At 56.4% G+C, this 14,608-nt stretch overlaps 6 protein-coding genes and 1 non-coding gene across 7 annotated transcripts; 2 read left to right on the top strand and 5 right to left on the bottom strand.

The window, feature by feature from the left end:
* Window positions 1–377: 377 nt before the first annotated feature.
* On the bottom strand, window positions 378–1,905 carry SCHCODRAFT_02630911 (uncharacterized protein). The gene is made up of 4 exons (XM_003030642.3): window positions 1,264–1,905; window positions 1,027–1,214; window positions 800–974; window positions 378–739 (listed from the first exon to the last, which is right to left on the bottom strand). Exons 1-4 carry the CDS (start codon window positions 1,579–1,581, stop codon window positions 500–502), a joined length of 921 nt encoding a protein of 306 aa, XP_003030688.1. The 5' UTR covers window positions 1,582–1,905; the 3' UTR covers window positions 378–499.
* Window positions 1,906–2,495: 590 nt separating this feature from the next.
* Window positions 2,496–4,228, bottom strand: SCHCODRAFT_02336568 (initiator tRNA phosphoribosyl transferase). The gene is made up of 8 exons (XM_003030643.2): window positions 3,927–4,228; window positions 3,832–3,872; window positions 3,663–3,775; window positions 3,373–3,604; window positions 3,099–3,317; window positions 2,910–3,047; window positions 2,555–2,854; window positions 2,496–2,505 (listed from the first exon to the last, which is right to left on the bottom strand). Exons 1-7 carry the CDS (start codon window positions 4,090–4,092, stop codon window positions 2,744–2,746), a joined length of 1,020 nt encoding a protein of 339 aa, XP_003030689.2. The 5' UTR covers window positions 4,093–4,228; the 3' UTR covers window positions 2,496–2,505; window positions 2,555–2,743.
* Window positions 4,229–4,236: 8 nt separating this feature from the next.
* On the bottom strand, window positions 4,237–4,325 carry SCHCODRAFT_t152. The gene has a single exon. It is a non-coding gene; the product is annotated as a tRNA-Tyr (tRNA).
* Window positions 4,326–4,423: 98 nt separating this feature from the next.
* Window positions 4,424–5,904, bottom strand: SCHCODRAFT_02630903 (legume-like lectin). Its single transcript, XM_003030644.2, has 6 exons — window positions 5,678–5,904; window positions 5,561–5,622; window positions 5,474–5,504; window positions 5,314–5,424; window positions 4,924–5,260; window positions 4,424–4,873 (listed from the first exon to the last, which is right to left on the bottom strand). Exons 1-6 carry the CDS (start codon window positions 5,783–5,785, stop codon window positions 4,485–4,487), a joined length of 1,038 nt encoding a protein of 345 aa, XP_003030690.1. The 5' UTR covers window positions 5,786–5,904; the 3' UTR covers window positions 4,424–4,484.
* A 105-nt stretch (window positions 5,905–6,009) lies between these two features.
* SCHCODRAFT_02630902 (uncharacterized protein) lies at window positions 6,010–7,540 on the top strand. The gene is made up of 9 exons (XM_050345637.1): window positions 6,010–6,120; window positions 6,174–6,213; window positions 6,272–6,357; window positions 6,491–6,649; window positions 6,711–6,727; window positions 6,781–6,817; window positions 6,873–6,934; window positions 6,987–7,171; window positions 7,245–7,540. Exons 1-9 carry the CDS (start codon window positions 6,052–6,054, stop codon window positions 7,379–7,381), a joined length of 792 nt encoding a protein of 263 aa, XP_050199139.1. The 5' UTR covers window positions 6,010–6,051; the 3' UTR covers window positions 7,382–7,540.
* A 469-nt stretch (window positions 7,541–8,009) lies between these two features.
* On the top strand, window positions 8,010–11,182 carry SCHCODRAFT_02702745 (ARM repeat-containing protein; the record flags this gene model as incomplete). Its single annotated transcript, XM_050346962.1, has 9 exons — window positions 8,010–8,111; window positions 8,161–8,490; window positions 8,539–9,445; window positions 9,503–9,576; window positions 9,625–9,735; window positions 9,789–10,100; window positions 10,150–10,624; window positions 10,677–10,951; window positions 11,003–11,182. The coding sequence occupies 9 exons, from the start codon at window positions 8,010–8,012 to the stop codon at window positions 11,180–11,182; spliced, it is 2,766 nt and encodes a 921-aa protein (XP_050199138.1).
* A 538-nt stretch (window positions 11,183–11,720) lies between these two features.
* Window positions 11,721–14,525, bottom strand: SCHCODRAFT_02630897 (carboxypeptidase S). The gene is made up of 13 exons (XM_050345636.1): window positions 14,117–14,525; window positions 13,964–14,062; window positions 13,812–13,915; window positions 13,683–13,751; window positions 13,576–13,633; window positions 13,430–13,523; window positions 13,304–13,379; window positions 13,189–13,245; window positions 12,987–13,117; window positions 12,649–12,839; window positions 12,139–12,509; window positions 11,951–12,055; window positions 11,721–11,893 (listed from the first exon to the last, which is right to left on the bottom strand). Exons 1-13 carry the CDS (start codon window positions 14,473–14,475, stop codon window positions 11,811–11,813), a joined length of 1,797 nt encoding a protein of 598 aa, XP_050199137.1. The 5' UTR covers window positions 14,476–14,525; the 3' UTR covers window positions 11,721–11,810.
* Window positions 14,526–14,608: the final 83 nt, after the last annotated feature.

The following is a 14,608-nucleotide window of genomic DNA, read 5'->3' as shown; positions in this document are numbered from 1 at the left end:
ATGCTGGTGAGCTACTTTGAGAAGAGAAGTGAGCGCGACGGCGGCGCGGGTGAGGTTGTGAAGTTATGTGGCGATGGCGCTTAGCCGCCAAGAGTTGAGCGTCGCCGTGGTCGTGTAGAACGACGACGGCGGACGCGAAGTGGTGGGCCGCGCATGGGTCGGTGGTGGTACGAGACCAAGGTATGTTCTGCGGCCGTGGAAGAGCGCTCAGCCTTTTATGCGCGGCCGGAGGCTCCGGGCGCCTATTGTCGGTGTCGGGCCGGAACCGGTGCCCGAGTTGGGCAACAAGGACTGCCATTCTGGGAAATCTTCTCCCCACATGTGTGATCAGCGGGAGTATATTTGCTTCCGCAATTTCCACCCATTTGAGTCCCAGAAGGATTACACAAAGTCATTGCCAACATGCATGCTCAGGAATACATAGTGTAAGTTATACTGATACAAAGGAGAGCTATGATACGACATCAATATGCACGTAGCATCCATCACACAAGCTCGTTTAGTCCAAAGGGAAGAAATCACGAACGAGCTGCTCAACAGCACATGGAAGCCCTTCCTTATACACTGTCGAGGGTACCTTTCTCCTCTCCTCGTAGAGCCACTGACCGTAGATACTCGGCGCAATCCGCTCCCTATTCGACGCGATCCCAAGCGCGATGTCAATGCCGACCAGATCGACGTCCTCCTTTGTCAGAGCCTCGACTCGCTGAACGATATCTTTCAGAACGCCGTGATACCACTGAGAGCTGTTTGTCAGGGCTATCTTCATCTATGACGAGTTGACGCAGGCCGCACGCACCTTGCTTACGCTGTAGGCTCGCCCGAGCCGAAAGCGCTGGTCGCGAGTCATGTCCATCTTCCCCATCTTCAAAACCGCAAGCTGTCGGACGTCGTCAAAGTCCCACATGGTCGCCAGTTTGAGGACAGCCGTCCATTGCTCCTGCGTCAAGTCGTTATCGGGTCGTAAGGCGTTTCTGGGGCGATATCAGACTTGCGTCGTTGACCACGATGATATACACTACGCACCTAGGAAGCAGTATCCGTAGGAATTGTCGGAATTCTTCGTCAGTCGCACCCTCCAGAACCACGGGGTGCTCGTCGCTGCAGCCCTCCGTATCCAGTCCTTGGCCAGGAGGAAGGGTGAACATGGAAGCGAAGACGGCCGAACCGCCCTCGAAAGCATAGCGAGGGACACGGAAAAGGGTATCTGATACCTGGAAACAAGTCAGTACATCGAGGACGTCGTGAAAGCCCTCGACGCACTCGGAAAGTTACGACGTCCAGATAAAACGTGTCATCTCGTCGAGAAGCCGACGCCTCGCCACATTGGAGGACGCTGTTCTGTTCATGGATCGAGGGTTGCGCCATGGGAAGATGGAGGGGGAAGTGATAGAGCGAAGTCAGCGAATCTACCTTCTTGTAAGTGAAGTACACGTTGGTCACGGCAGCCCCCAACGAGGCCTCTATCGCGGGCCGCACAAGGATCGCATGTTCGTAGGCGACGAACGGGTGACGACCCTGTTTGCGGCACCTTGAGCATACATCACTTGTAAGAGGGCACGCACCTTGCTCCCCCTCCATTGTCACTAGAAGGGATGGAGCATGCAGGAGTACAGAAGCGCGAACGAAGTGTGGTTGGCCGTCGCTCGAACCCTCCGTGCGGAGGTTGTGTATCACCGGCCCTGAGATGGGAGGAGGGTAGCCGTTCTCATGCGTACGAGGCGCTCGGGTGCAGGCAGCAGGGAATCGGCCTCCCCTATCACGGCAAACTCGAGAGGGACGCTTGAGGGTTGTTTTCAACGGGGTTGGTGGAGTCAGATTGCTGTTAGGACAGCCCCGACATCAGAGCCGGTACTCAATCAAGCGTTCTGCAGTCTGATTCTCTCGCGCTAGCGCTGAGTAGCAGCGATGCGAATGGGACAGATGAGCTCAGAGGAAACGATCGCTAAGCCCGGCCTTTGCCGTTACCGTTCGGCAGTTGCCGCCACAAATGTACGCTTTACTTCAAATCTACCTTGGCCTGTACTTTCGTCTTTCTTGCGCCTATGTTCCCGGTACTGATCGCAGCTTCGTTCGTTATGAGACATTGTACCTTCAATTTGACGAGCCGCTGCGCCTCCGTTTTCGATACGATTGTCTCAGGGTCTTCGACACGACACGCCATCCCCATTGACACATTTTCCTCATACCCTACAATTGGAGAGAACCCCTTCAAATACCACTTCGCCACCTCAAAGTCATACGGCGATGCGCTTCCTGAAATGTGCACACTGGAGGTGACGCTGCTGCTTGGCATGTACGCCAGATTTCCTTTGATGTACAACTCTGCTTCAAAAGGCTATTCACAGCGTAGCCGCTATGCTGAGGCCGTCCTGAACGCGGGAGAGGAGAGCAGGAACTCGTTCACTCGCTTCAGGGTCGTGCGAGACGGATTGGCCTGAGGACGGCTGGCAATGACCCATTCCAGCCGTCGCCGGATTGTCTTCTTGTCAAGATCGCAATTTGCTATAGGAAGGACTTAGCATTCGAGCTATGACCGTGTCAGCGTACTTACATGATGGCGAATACCGCCCCTCGTCGTCGAAGTTTAGCTGGAGGGCAGCCACGGCGACACCCACGCCCAAGTCCGCTCCTGTGTCGCATGCGATGCATACATTCTTGCCGGCCGACAGCGCCGAGCTGATAAAAGAGGTCGCCTGCGGCAAGACAGCCTTCAGGTATTCCATCTGTGCATTTTTGGAAGTCATGGAGTAGACGCGAGTGTTGGTTGAGACGGGCAATGGCCGGCGGGTTTGTGTGACGAGGACGTAAGCCATATCCTCCTGCCCTTCGTTCGCAGCGACTGAGTCGCCATCTAGAGGCAGGTCGTCAATCGCGCAGACCAAGATGCGCCCGGAGACCTTTTCTACGGGTGACGGTCTTGTGCGTGATGCGCCGGGACGCGCAGGCACGGCAGCGCATAACCTGTCTACGAGGGGCGCCAGCTCGTCTCTTGTTGCAGCGACAATTTCTCGATGGTGCTTCCAAAATATCGCGGGCGTTAAACCCTTGCCTGAGGTCAGCAAAGGGCATATCACATTGTGAATTACAGCGCTCACCTTTCCCCACAGTTCGTGATCGTCTCCAGATCCCTGGACGTAGGCGAAGCCGTCTCCCCGCCTCTCGACTCCATTCTCGACTTGACGAGATGCAGATACGCAGATGATGGGCAGCGCGTCGACTTGAAGGGCATTCAAAGAGGGAAAAGTCGAGGACGCCGGCGTGATCCACACCGGACGTAAGGGCAGAGGAAGATCGGGTAGAGAGAACGAAGATTGCTGAGAGAACATTAGAGAACGAGGAAATTCTTGGGTGAGCAAAATCAGGGCCTACGGCAAGATCGATCGCCCATCGATCTAGTTTCTCCTCAATTTGAGCGTGCTCTTGCCGGCTGACGACCAAAAGCGGCGTATACAGTGCTGTATCCCAAGAGTCTCGACGCTCGTACACTCCAGGACTTCTCTTCAGGACTGCTCGGTTGATGACGCTGCACCAGATCGGCACGGTCTTTGACAGGGCGTCTGGCATGCGCTTGCCCGCGCGAGTCGAGTCAACGAGGACAAGCCTGATTATACGGCTCGTTAGAGAGGGTATTGAGGTAGGAAAGGAGCACGGGTGCTTACCCTCCCTTCTCCACGATCAGGGGAAGCAGATGCAGATTGGCGCGGCGAAGATTGAAGCTCCAGTTATTCGTGTGTCCATCGGTGGACTTGAAATATGCAGGCGTGTCCATTGCCTAATGGATAGATGATTCACGAGAAGGAGTTACCGAACAAACGTCCCTCTACTCACGATAGATGGACTCGTGTACCATGCGCCGCATCGCAAGTTTGCTGGAAAATTTACTGAATTTGGGGCACTTATGATAACTAGTTGTGATTACTCACGTATGAGCGGAAGACTAGGGAGATGTTTGTGTACCTCATCCACGAACCGAGCATCGTGATCGATGGAATGGAGACGATTATACAAGTCAAGATTTTCTTTGCGGATATGCTCTAGGATGCCCCTGCCACCGTCTTGTGAAAAGAGCAGTTCGGGTACCGCAGCCATCCTGCGATGGATGTACGCGGAGATGGTAGATGATATGAAATTCGCCGTGCCCAGTGTGGTGTAGAGGATCTGCTGAAGAAGTGCGACAAATGGCGAAGTTAGCAGCTGAGTTCAGTGACGGTGAAGGAGAAAGAGCAAAAAGAATCCCTTCTGCCTGGTTCGAACAGGCGACATTCAGATCGCGATTTTTATCCAATTACAGTCTGACGCTCTTCCAACTGAGCTAAGAAGGGTTGTCAGTAAGTGGGGGGCACAAGTTTATATGGAAATCTCGTGGTCAATGCATGCAAAACATCTGTTAAATCTTACCAGAAGCACTCGATCTGAGAATCACCGCGCACAGGAAAGCATTGCGAACGCCCATAAATACTATATACGCCATATACGCAGCCTCAGAACCGCTTCGCGTCGCCATAAAGCCCGCCAAACGGCCCGCTCTTGCCCCCCAGCACACCCGGGCCAAAGCCAGAGCCGAAGCCCGTGTACCGCTGCTTGCGCTTGTACTGCTTGTACCCGTACCACGCGCCGACGCAGACGCCCGCAGCGAGGAAGGCCTTGAAGAAGAGGCCCGTCCAGGTGCCCTTCTTGTTGAGGTTCGGCAGGCGCGGCTTGCCAAGGCGGTCGCGCGAGCTGTTCGGGCTGGAGAGGACGGCGGAGTAGGAGGTGACGGAGATGATGTCGTGCGCGTCGGCGACGTCGCCGGTCATGGCGGTGAACCCGATGTAGGGCGCGGTCGGCAGCTTGACGTTCTGCACCTGGAAGCAGTCCGTCCACTCGTCCCCTGCAACTGTAGGTGAGCGGCTGGCGAGTCGGAAAGTTGAAGTCACGCACAGCCCTTGTACTGGATCTTCACGTCGAGCAGTTTCTCCTTCACGTACGTGATCTTGAGCTTGGTAGCGACCTTGGCGCGGCGGTAATTTGCTGAGCAGCCACCGATCGACTGGCTATCACCGTCGTTGGCGTAGTCGTAGGGTGTCTTTCCGTCGAGGATGACGCCCGAGACGCGTGGGAAGGCGTACGAGTGCCGGGAGTTGGCGTACGTGTCGAGCATGACACCCAGTCCTTCGAAGCGGTCCCCGTTGCCAAATATCGGACCCTCCACCGCGCGCTCCTTGGTGACCCAGACACCAATGCCGTCGCCATACAAATGTGACTTGGAGCCACCGATCTGCCGGGTTCATGTGAGTGGGGGATGGGTCGATGCGTATAACGCTTGTATACCTTAAACTCGACCTCAATGACGAAGTTCGAGGCGGTAAGGGGGAGTCGTGACCATAGCCAGCCCATCTCGGAAGGCTCCATGCGCGTTAACCGAACGTGCTTGTTGGTGTTCTGCGACGGAATGAGGGACCGATCAGAGATGTGGTGAAGCGCGGCGTACGATGTATGCATCTCCGCCAAAATCCCACCATCTGAGGGAAGTACGTGTCAGGCCGAGCGCTGAATGCCATCTAGCAGGATAGCGCACCGGTTTTGCAGGTCTTGGTCAATATAAGGAGCGTATAATGAGTGCGTGCGCAATTGCACTGTCTGCAAGCAAACAATCAGCATTCCCGCTCGCATTTACAGCAGACCAGCAACGCACCCTATCAATGGTGGTGTTCCCAATCTTTATCTCTGCTCTCGCAAGACCCAGCAGCAGCCCAAAGAAAGTCAAGCCCAAGACGGCGAGTTTGTTACAACATGCAGACATTGCTGCAAAAAAATGGCCGCGAGATCCAGCGAGTAGGTGAAGTTTAGAAGTCCGCGGTAAGTGGATATGAGGGTTCCGGAGGCGTTGAGCGGTGAAATTGGACGCGGCGGACGCAGAAAGCCAAGGTCGGAGCGTGACACGACATTCGGGGCCACGTGCGCATCTTCGGTACGGCCCGAGCCCAAGTCCATGACTTGCCTCTAACCCTTACTCAAGTTATCCATCTTCTATAGACTATCCCATTTCTAGGCTCGCGTGCACCAACTATGGCCCCCACGCGCACCGTCCTCGCCCTGCACGGTTACTGTCAGAGCGGTGCCATCTTCAGCAAGCGAGTCAGTCCAGTCTGACGAACTCTATTGTAAGCCAACTCACTGATGTAGGAAAGATAGGCGCGCTCCGGAAGCAGTGCAAGGACGTTGAGTTTGGTAAGTGCAACTACCTTGCATTTGTTGGGTATGCGTAAATGAACTCTTTTCGTGGTAGTCTTCGTAGACGCGCCCCTCATATTAGAGCCCGCCGACATTGCAGGGAGCTTCCCGCAGAATACGGCGACGAAGGTGGAAAGTACGGTGCGTGGGCGGGATCTCTACTATACACAATGTCTTCTAGCTATATGAGATTTTCATCACTTCTTCTCGCCAGTGCTTCTCTTCCTCGCCACTAACATTGCTCCTCTTCTCCTATGCTTATCATTCTTCGCAGGAAGCAGCTCTCGCATCCGTTGGCGCAGCGGAGGTGGCTACGGACGCCTCAATGGTACCGCGCGGGTGGTGGAAGAAGGATCCGACGTCTGACAAGGCGGTTGGGATAGAGAACTCCATCGCGGTGATCAAGGAGGTGCTGCAGAAAAGGCGGTTCGATGTGAGTAGTTTATCGCTTTTGTGGCGAAGGTTTGTGGAGTGACTAACATGCAATTGTTTAGGGCGTACTGGGCTTTAGGTAAATTGCGTCTGATCCTTGTTGAGAGTCACTCTCACAACCTCGGCGTTCAGCCAAGGGGCAGCATTCGCGAATCTCATATCTGCGCTGGTAAGTCGACTCGCATGCACTCGCTGTAATTCAAGCGCTTATACAAAACTTTAAGTTGGAAAGACCGGAGACGTATCCTCCCTTCCTCGTCGACGGGAAGCCACCGCACCCGCCATTGTATGTGTCGAACGACTCCTTTGCGCGCCACATTTGTGACTGACGAACGCAGAGAATTCTGCATCAACGTCGCCGGCTTCAAAGTCCGTGATCCTCTGTTCGCAGAAACCTACGGCGCCGGGTACTCGACGCCTACACTGCATGTCATCGGCCGCAACGACGTCGTAGTCATCCCGGAGCGCAGTCAGACGCTAGTGGACGTCGCGCTGAATGGCCGGCTCGAACTCCATGATGGCGGTACGTTACCTTACTTCGATTTTCCTTGCTTTTCTTCTTTCTTGCATAGAAGAAATCGATCGATGTTTCGCAGGTCACTTCGTACCCTCGAAAGGGCCGTGGCGCAAATTTCTGGAGAGCTACATGCGGCTGGGACCAGCTGCAGGATTACCGTCGCCGTCAGGGAGCGCGGACTCTGCGCCCGCGTCCGGCACGGCAACTCCTATATAGACGAGTCGGGCTCGGCGACGACAAGGATCCCATTCAATGTTCAGTGGCGGTGGCGGCCTTTTGTCAGGGATCCTTACGCATGTTTGGGCTTACCAAACGCGAGATTCGTTCGCTCAGAGGTTCGTTCGCTACGAGGTTCGCTATGAAGGGACCCGCCGGATGACCGGGGCATTAATTCGCGTGGCGGGGTGACAAGGGTGCCGTTGTTGCGGGGATTCCGGGGGCTTCGATGAACGAACCAGAAGTTGGCCAGAAGCAGAGCTAGGGTGAAGGCTGGCGTGATCAGGAAGATCAGCTCGCGCTTGCATTCAGTGTGTTGTTCGTCGTCGATCCGTCGGGTGCGTGCCGCCTGCCCACGCACACGCCGTCCGGGCTGTGCACTCGCGGGTTTCTTGTTGTTTTCGAGGTTTTGTGTTGTTTTTGTGAAGTTCTTGTCGTGAAGGGGGTCGTGAACCGAAATTGCGACCTTTCATAGCTGCAAAAGAAGCAGAAAGAATAGAGAGCAAACAGGATCAAATAGTGACCGGCGATGACCGTTGATGAACAAACAAGGAAAAATAGCGGGGGTTTTATGTTTGACGCCGACCATCTCTCCCTCACACCTTTCTGAACGCGTATATCCTCCAAGATGGCGAGCTGGGCACCGGAGCCGGGTGGTCTTCAACAAATCCTGACCACGATCCATGAATCGACGGACATGAACGTCCAGGTCCAGAAAAACATCACCTTCGTACGCCCGCCAGCTTCGGTGGCGGCAAGATGCTTACTTTCATTTCCAGCGCCTCAATGAATTCACGCGTTCTCCAGAGTATATAGCCTATCTGGCCTATATTCTCTCCGCCATGACCCAGGAGGAAGAGAGGATCCGCTCGATTGCGGGCTACCTGCTCAAGAACAATGCGCGCCTGATCCTCATGGCGTCGCCCGAAGTTATGGCCTACGTCAAGTCCGCGGTGCTCACCGCGTTCACGGATGACTCGATCATGGTCCGCAATGCGGCTGGACAGGACGTCGTCGCGTTCCTCGGCGTCCTGGAACCCCGCAACTGGCCGGAGTGTCTCGCCGCGCTTGTTAACCTCCTGGACTCCCCGGACCTCGACAAGCAGGAGGTGCGTGGCAAAGCTGATTTCAATGACCTCTACTAACACCCGTCACAGGCTGCCTTCAACGTGCTCGAGAAGGCCTGCGAAGACTTCCCTCGCAAGCTCGATGTTGACATCTCGGGCCAACGCCCCCTCGACTACATGATCCCCAAGTTCCTCTCCCTCGCCGACCATCCATCAGCCAAGATGCGCTCACACGCGGTCGCCTGCCTCTCCTACTTTGTGCCCACCAACTGCCAATCCCTTTATGTGCACGTCGATCTCTTCATTGCCACGCTGTTCAAGCGCGCGTCTGACGACGACCCCTCCGTCCGCCGCCACGTGTGCCAAGCGCTCGTCCTCCTCCTCGCCGCACGGCCCGAGAAGCTCATGCCGGAGATGGTCAACGTCGCCGAGTACATGCTCTACTCGACAAAGGACCAGAACGAGAACGTGGCGCTCGAGGCGTGCGAATTCTGGCTCACGTTCGCGGAAGACGCGGACCTCTCCGTCTACCTCCAGCCATTATTAGGCAAGGTCGCGCCGGTCCTACTCGATTGTATGGTCTATGGCGAGGACGACCTTCTATGGCTCGAAGGCGATACCGAGGACTCGCATGTGCCGGATAAAGAAACGGACATCAAGCCCCGGTTCTATGGCGGCAAGTCACACGGCTACGAACACGACGGCAGCGATGCGCCCGGCGTGAACGGCGAGCCCAAGCGCATCGGTGCTTACGGGGAGGAGACGCTGGATGACGAGGACGAGGATGACTACGACCTCGATGACGACGACTTCGCCGACGAGATGTCGACGGAGTGGAACCTCCGGAAGTGCGCCGCAGCAGCGCTCGACGTCCTCGCTGTGCGCTTCGGGCCGGAACTGCTGAATGTCCTGCTTGGCCCGCTGAAGGACAAGCTATGGAGCAACGACTGGCTGCAGCGGGAGAGCGGGATCCTCGCGTTAGGCGCCATGGCAGAAGGTGCGCGACAGACAAGCTTTTGACACGATCTGCAGAAGCTCATCACACTTCATACAGGCTGTATCGACGCGATCGAGCCGCATCTGCCAACGCTGATCCCGTACCTCATAGGCATGCTCAACGACCCCAAGGTCAGCTGACCGCGCTCTGTCTGGGTATGCCTGGCTGACGATCTACAGCCCCTCGTGCGGTCGATAACCTGCTGGACCCTTGGGCGGTATGCCAGCTGGGTCACGCAACCCATCTCGCCGGAGCACAAGTCCCAGTACTTTGTTCCGACAATGGAAGGGGTGAGTCCACTGTATCCCGCTTTTCCTTCATCCCGTACTTACGTCGCTCTAAGCTTCTGCGCATGGTGCTCGACAACAACAAGCGAGTGCAAGAGGCGGGTTGCAGCGCATTTGCTACACTCGAGGAGGACGCAGGCATCGAGCTCGTGCCGTATTTGGAACCCATACTACGCAACCTGGTGTTTGCGTTCGACAAGTACCAGCATAAGAACATGCTGATCTTGTACGACGCCATCGGCACCCTTGCGGACGCCGTCGGGCGCGCTCTGCAGAACCCCACATATGTGGAGATCTTGATGCCGCCATTAACTGGCCGCTGGGCGAAGTTACGGGATGATGATGAGGATCTCATCCCTTTGTTGGAGGTAAGTCCTGTGACGAGTTGATCACGGCCGATGTTGATATGTTCGTTAGTGTCTGGCGTCGGTGACCATCGCCATGGGCTCGGGCTTCCTCCCATACGCACCACCAGTCTTCGAGCGATGCAGCAGCATCATCCACCATTCCCTCCTTCAGTACCAGGCCTACCAGCAGAATCCCGACATGGAGGAGCCCGAGAAGGGCTTCCTCGTCGTTGCGCTCGACCTCTTATCCGGCCTCACTCAGGGCCTCGGCATGTCCCTCGAGCCGCTCATCAACGCCGGCAACCCGAACCTGCTCAGCCTGATCACCATCTGCCTCAAGCACCCGCAGGCGTCTGTGCGACAGTCCGCGTACGCGCTCGTCGGCGATATGGCGATGAGCTGCTTCGTGCTGCTCCGGCCGCACATGCCGAATATCATGTCGGAGCTCATCATGCAGCTCGATCCGGAGCCCAAGTTCGAGTTCATCAGCGCGTCGAACAATGCGGCGTGGTCGGTGGGCGAGGTTGCGCTGCGGTATGGGCGGGGTGAGTGCCTACTGACAATATTATATCGGTACATTATCTGACGTTCATGCAGAGGACCCCGAGTTTGCGCAATGGGTCGGACCGCTGATCCAGCGATTGGTGCCCATATTGCTGCACCCGAAGGCGCCGCGCAGCTTGCATGAGAACGCTGCAGTCTCAATAGGGCGCATCGGGTTGATGCACCCGAGCTTGGTTGCGCCGCATTTGGGCGAATTCGCTCAAGCTTGGTGCCAGGCCTTGTACGAGATCCGCGACAACGAGGAGAAGGACTCTGCGTTCCGTGGTCTCTGCACTCTCGTGCAGGCGAACCCTGCGGGCATCTCGAAGGTTTGTCGTCGCCCTCTGTCCCCCCTCCGCCTGTACTCACAATATTATCAGTGCCTCCTCTGGTTCTGCAACGCCATTGTGCGGTGGAATCAGCCATCGGCGGAGCTGAACAGCATGTTCCAGCATCTCCTCCAGAGCTTCAAGGCTCAGGATGAGGCCGCATGGGCTGCCCAGGTTGCCTCCTTCCCGCCCGTCATCCAGGAACGTCTGTCCGCGCGGTATGGTGTTTGAAGTAGTGTGTCCAACCCAATATATTTTGTCTGCTTAGCTATCTACCCGCCCGAGCCCCGCCCTACGCTGTGTTCTCCTTTTGTTTTCATCGTACGTACCTGTCTGTTTACCTACCTACCGTCTGTCTCCCGTCTCCCTCTACCTGGCGTTTGTCTGTCTGTATCCCCGCGGCTCGGTGTCTTGCAACCCTCATCCCGGAATCTCGTTGCATCGTTCCCTTCTTGGCGCGCTCATTCATCCTCTCGTCAACCCAACCAAGCCAATATCCTCGTCTGTAGTAGCTACCGTGTTTGTCCGTCTCGTCATGCGCTTTCGTCAAAGCAATTTTTACGTACCATTATTACTGTACCGTCATTCTTCTGCTTCCGTTACCTACCTACGTACTTACTTACCTACATACATACCTACCTACTAGCTACCTCCTTACCTACCTACATACGTTCCGTAACTTACCAGTAGATACAATTAGCATGGGCATCTGTTTTCATAGCGAAACAAACAAATCACGAATTTTGACGACCACTTTGGGTGACACGGGCATTGGGAAGAGATTAGATTGTCAGGCTCTGGTTTTGGAGGGGAAAGTACATTTGTTCTCTTCTCGTGTTACTGACTATCACTACAGCATCTAGATATCCCTCGCCTCGTCCACGTTCAGAATCAGGGTCGTGAAGAACCTGATGATCTCGAGGAAATCGTCTGCCTCGATATCTGTGGCAGCGGCGTCAGCGCCCTCTCCTGTAATATTTACCATCGCAGACCACTCACTCTCGTTGACGGTGTGCACGCCAGACGCCAGACCCCCTCCGGTGCCCGAGTTCCGGTGGTTGTAGCGGAAGATATGCGGCGTCAGGTCCCAGTAGAACCGCGTATCTGCAAGGCGGAATCAGTCAACAGCTCATACACAAGCCCACACCATCTTCCAATCCAAATCTCAGGATGAGGGCCACACTCACCCGTATTCCCCGACGGCACCCCCGGCGCGACCACGATATCCTCGCCCACCTGCGCCGCGTGCACCGCCTTGATCGTCCCGCCGAGCAGGTTCCACGGATTCGAGTCCGCGGAGAACGGCGTGACGGGCGCGGGGTCGAGGAAGAACTGGTCCTTGGAGCCGATGACCAGTTTCCCGAAGGACGGGTACGCAGAGTCGGAAAGGGTCTCGCCGAAGGCCTCCAGGGTGAGGTTGAACTTCTCGGCGATGGGGCGGGCGCGGGCGATGTCGCCGGCCTGGATGGCAGAGGAGTTGCTGCTGGTCGAGATACGGTGGTTGATGACGACGAAGGCCTGTTCGGGGAGGGCGTTCGACTTGACGCCGCCGCCGACGCTGCGAGCATGTCAGCAAGCCGCCTCATCATCGAATGGGCGGCGCATGATCAAGCGCCCATAATCATAAAGCACCCATAATCATCAAGCGCCCAATTATCGTCGAATGCCCACAGACCCCAAAAACAGCTCACACTCACATATCAACCGCCGTCGTCGTCCCCAGCGACGCCTTGTGGAAATTGTTCGTCTTGAAGACATAATCCTCCAGCTCCTTCAGCGCCTTCTCGTCCGTCGCCGACCTCTTGATCAGGTCCTTGAGCGACGCGTCGAGCTCCTTGCCGTGCTCGGCGTAGCACTGGTAGTCGGCGTAGATGGGGTGGTCGCGGACCTTCAGGGATCGTTAGTACCGTGATTACACGAGTCGTCAGTCAGACCTCTCGGCACAAGGAGACAACGAGATTATTCGGCAGAAGGAGACAACGAGGTTGCTGAGCAGGAGGCAGGGACGGGCGCAGATAGAGAGCAAAGTACACACCAAAGTGGAACCATACGGCTGATCCTCAAAAGCCACGATGAGCTGGGCCAAAATCCCGATCGACGTATGCGGCGGCGGCACCGAACTGTGCCCGCCCGGCGAGTCGACCTCGAAGCGGATGGTGATGCTGCCTGGTCGATCGTTGAGCACAGAGATCATGCTTGTGCGCTTGAGATCGGCGACCCGCGCAAGAACACCTTACCTTTCTCCGCAATCCCCGGCGTAGCAAAGACCGTGCCGAACTGTTCGACGTAGCCACCTGGGGCTTTCTCTTCAGCATGAAGTGTAGATGTAGTTGAGTAGAGCAGGGTACTCACCACCCTCGTCAATGAGCAGCGCAAAGTAGTCCTCGCCGTACTTGTCGAGGAGGTACTTCCCGATTTGCTTCGCGCCCTGGGAGCCTTGTCACTTATTGGAAAGTAGAGGGGCAGGAAATTGCGCACCCTGCGTCCGCCGCACTCTTCGTCGAAGCCGAAGGCTAGGAAAACCGAGCGGGTTGGCTTGAAGCCTTTCTCAATTAGCAGCTCGACGGCAGCCCTGGACGTATGTTCAGACGGACGAGCACGTCGTAAGCGTCATGAAAACATACAAGGTCCCGATGAGCCCGCTCTTATCGTCACTAGCGCCTCTGCCCCAAATCCTCTCGCCTGCGGGGTCTTGGTAAGCATCCAGCTACCTCGATAGCATCTCGCGTACCATCAAAGTGCCCGGAAAAGGGTGGATGCGTCCATTCATCTACACTTTGTGGGTTCACTGGGACGACATCTGGGGCGGTCGATGATCAGATTGGCTGTATAGTGAGCGATGTAGCGCGGAATGGCTTACCCTGATGCGCGAGCAGGATGAAAGGCTTAAGCGAGTCGTCCGTGCCGGGCCACTCGTACAGAAGTCCATAGGTGTTGATCTTTGTAAGTTTGAGGGAGGAGTGTCTGATGGGAGGTTAGACCACGCATACGCGCACCCAAAACGACACATACACAAGAGGGAATGCCTTCAGAAGGTACTCGTGGAACGGCCCGAACTTTTCCCAGCGCGGGTCCTGCCCAACCTCGTCCAGGTCGTCGTACGTCTCGGTACTGGTTAGGGATGATTAGTACATGCGCAAGATTGCGCAAAGCCGGTATACGCACGACACGCGAATCGCCCCTCCAAGCCAGTCGATCGCTCTCTCCTTCAGCTTCGGCGTGCCGAAGGTGCCATCGAGCTCGTCATACAGCGCCGCGTTCTTCGTGGGGTACAGCGCATCTGGCTGCGCGCAGTACGCCTTCGCCGACGCCTCGATCGCCAGCGTCCTCTCCGCCTGGCTCGAGTAGAGCGCGCTCCGCCCAAAGAGAGCCGCGGCGAGTACGAACGCCAGCAAGCGTAGATACGCCTTCCCAGTCCATCCACTCTGTTGCTTTGCCTCCGACACCGCGGTCGGCAGCAGCGGCTGTGTGTCCTTGCTGCTGCGTATATTGTCCTTGCTGCCAGCGACGTGCACCTCCCGCATTTCGTTCGTTCCCATCGCCGTCTGATTCGTGGGAGTGAGGGACAAGAAGCAGGGACCTCAGCCTGCCCGTGCACGGCGCCGATAAGATATAGGGAGGCCGTCGGTATTTGTGCGCGTCGCGCCGTCGCCATCA

The sequence above is a fragment of the Schizophyllum commune genome, assembly GCF_000143185.2.
Source record: "Schizophyllum commune H4-8 unplaced genomic scaffold SCHCOscaffold_8, whole genome shotgun sequence".
NCBI classification, from domain to species: domain Eukaryota; kingdom Fungi; phylum Basidiomycota; class Agaricomycetes; order Agaricales; family Schizophyllaceae; genus Schizophyllum; species Schizophyllum commune.
The sequence above is the reverse complement of the archived record's forward strand: the minus strand, read 5'-3'. Positions and strand labels throughout refer to the sequence as shown.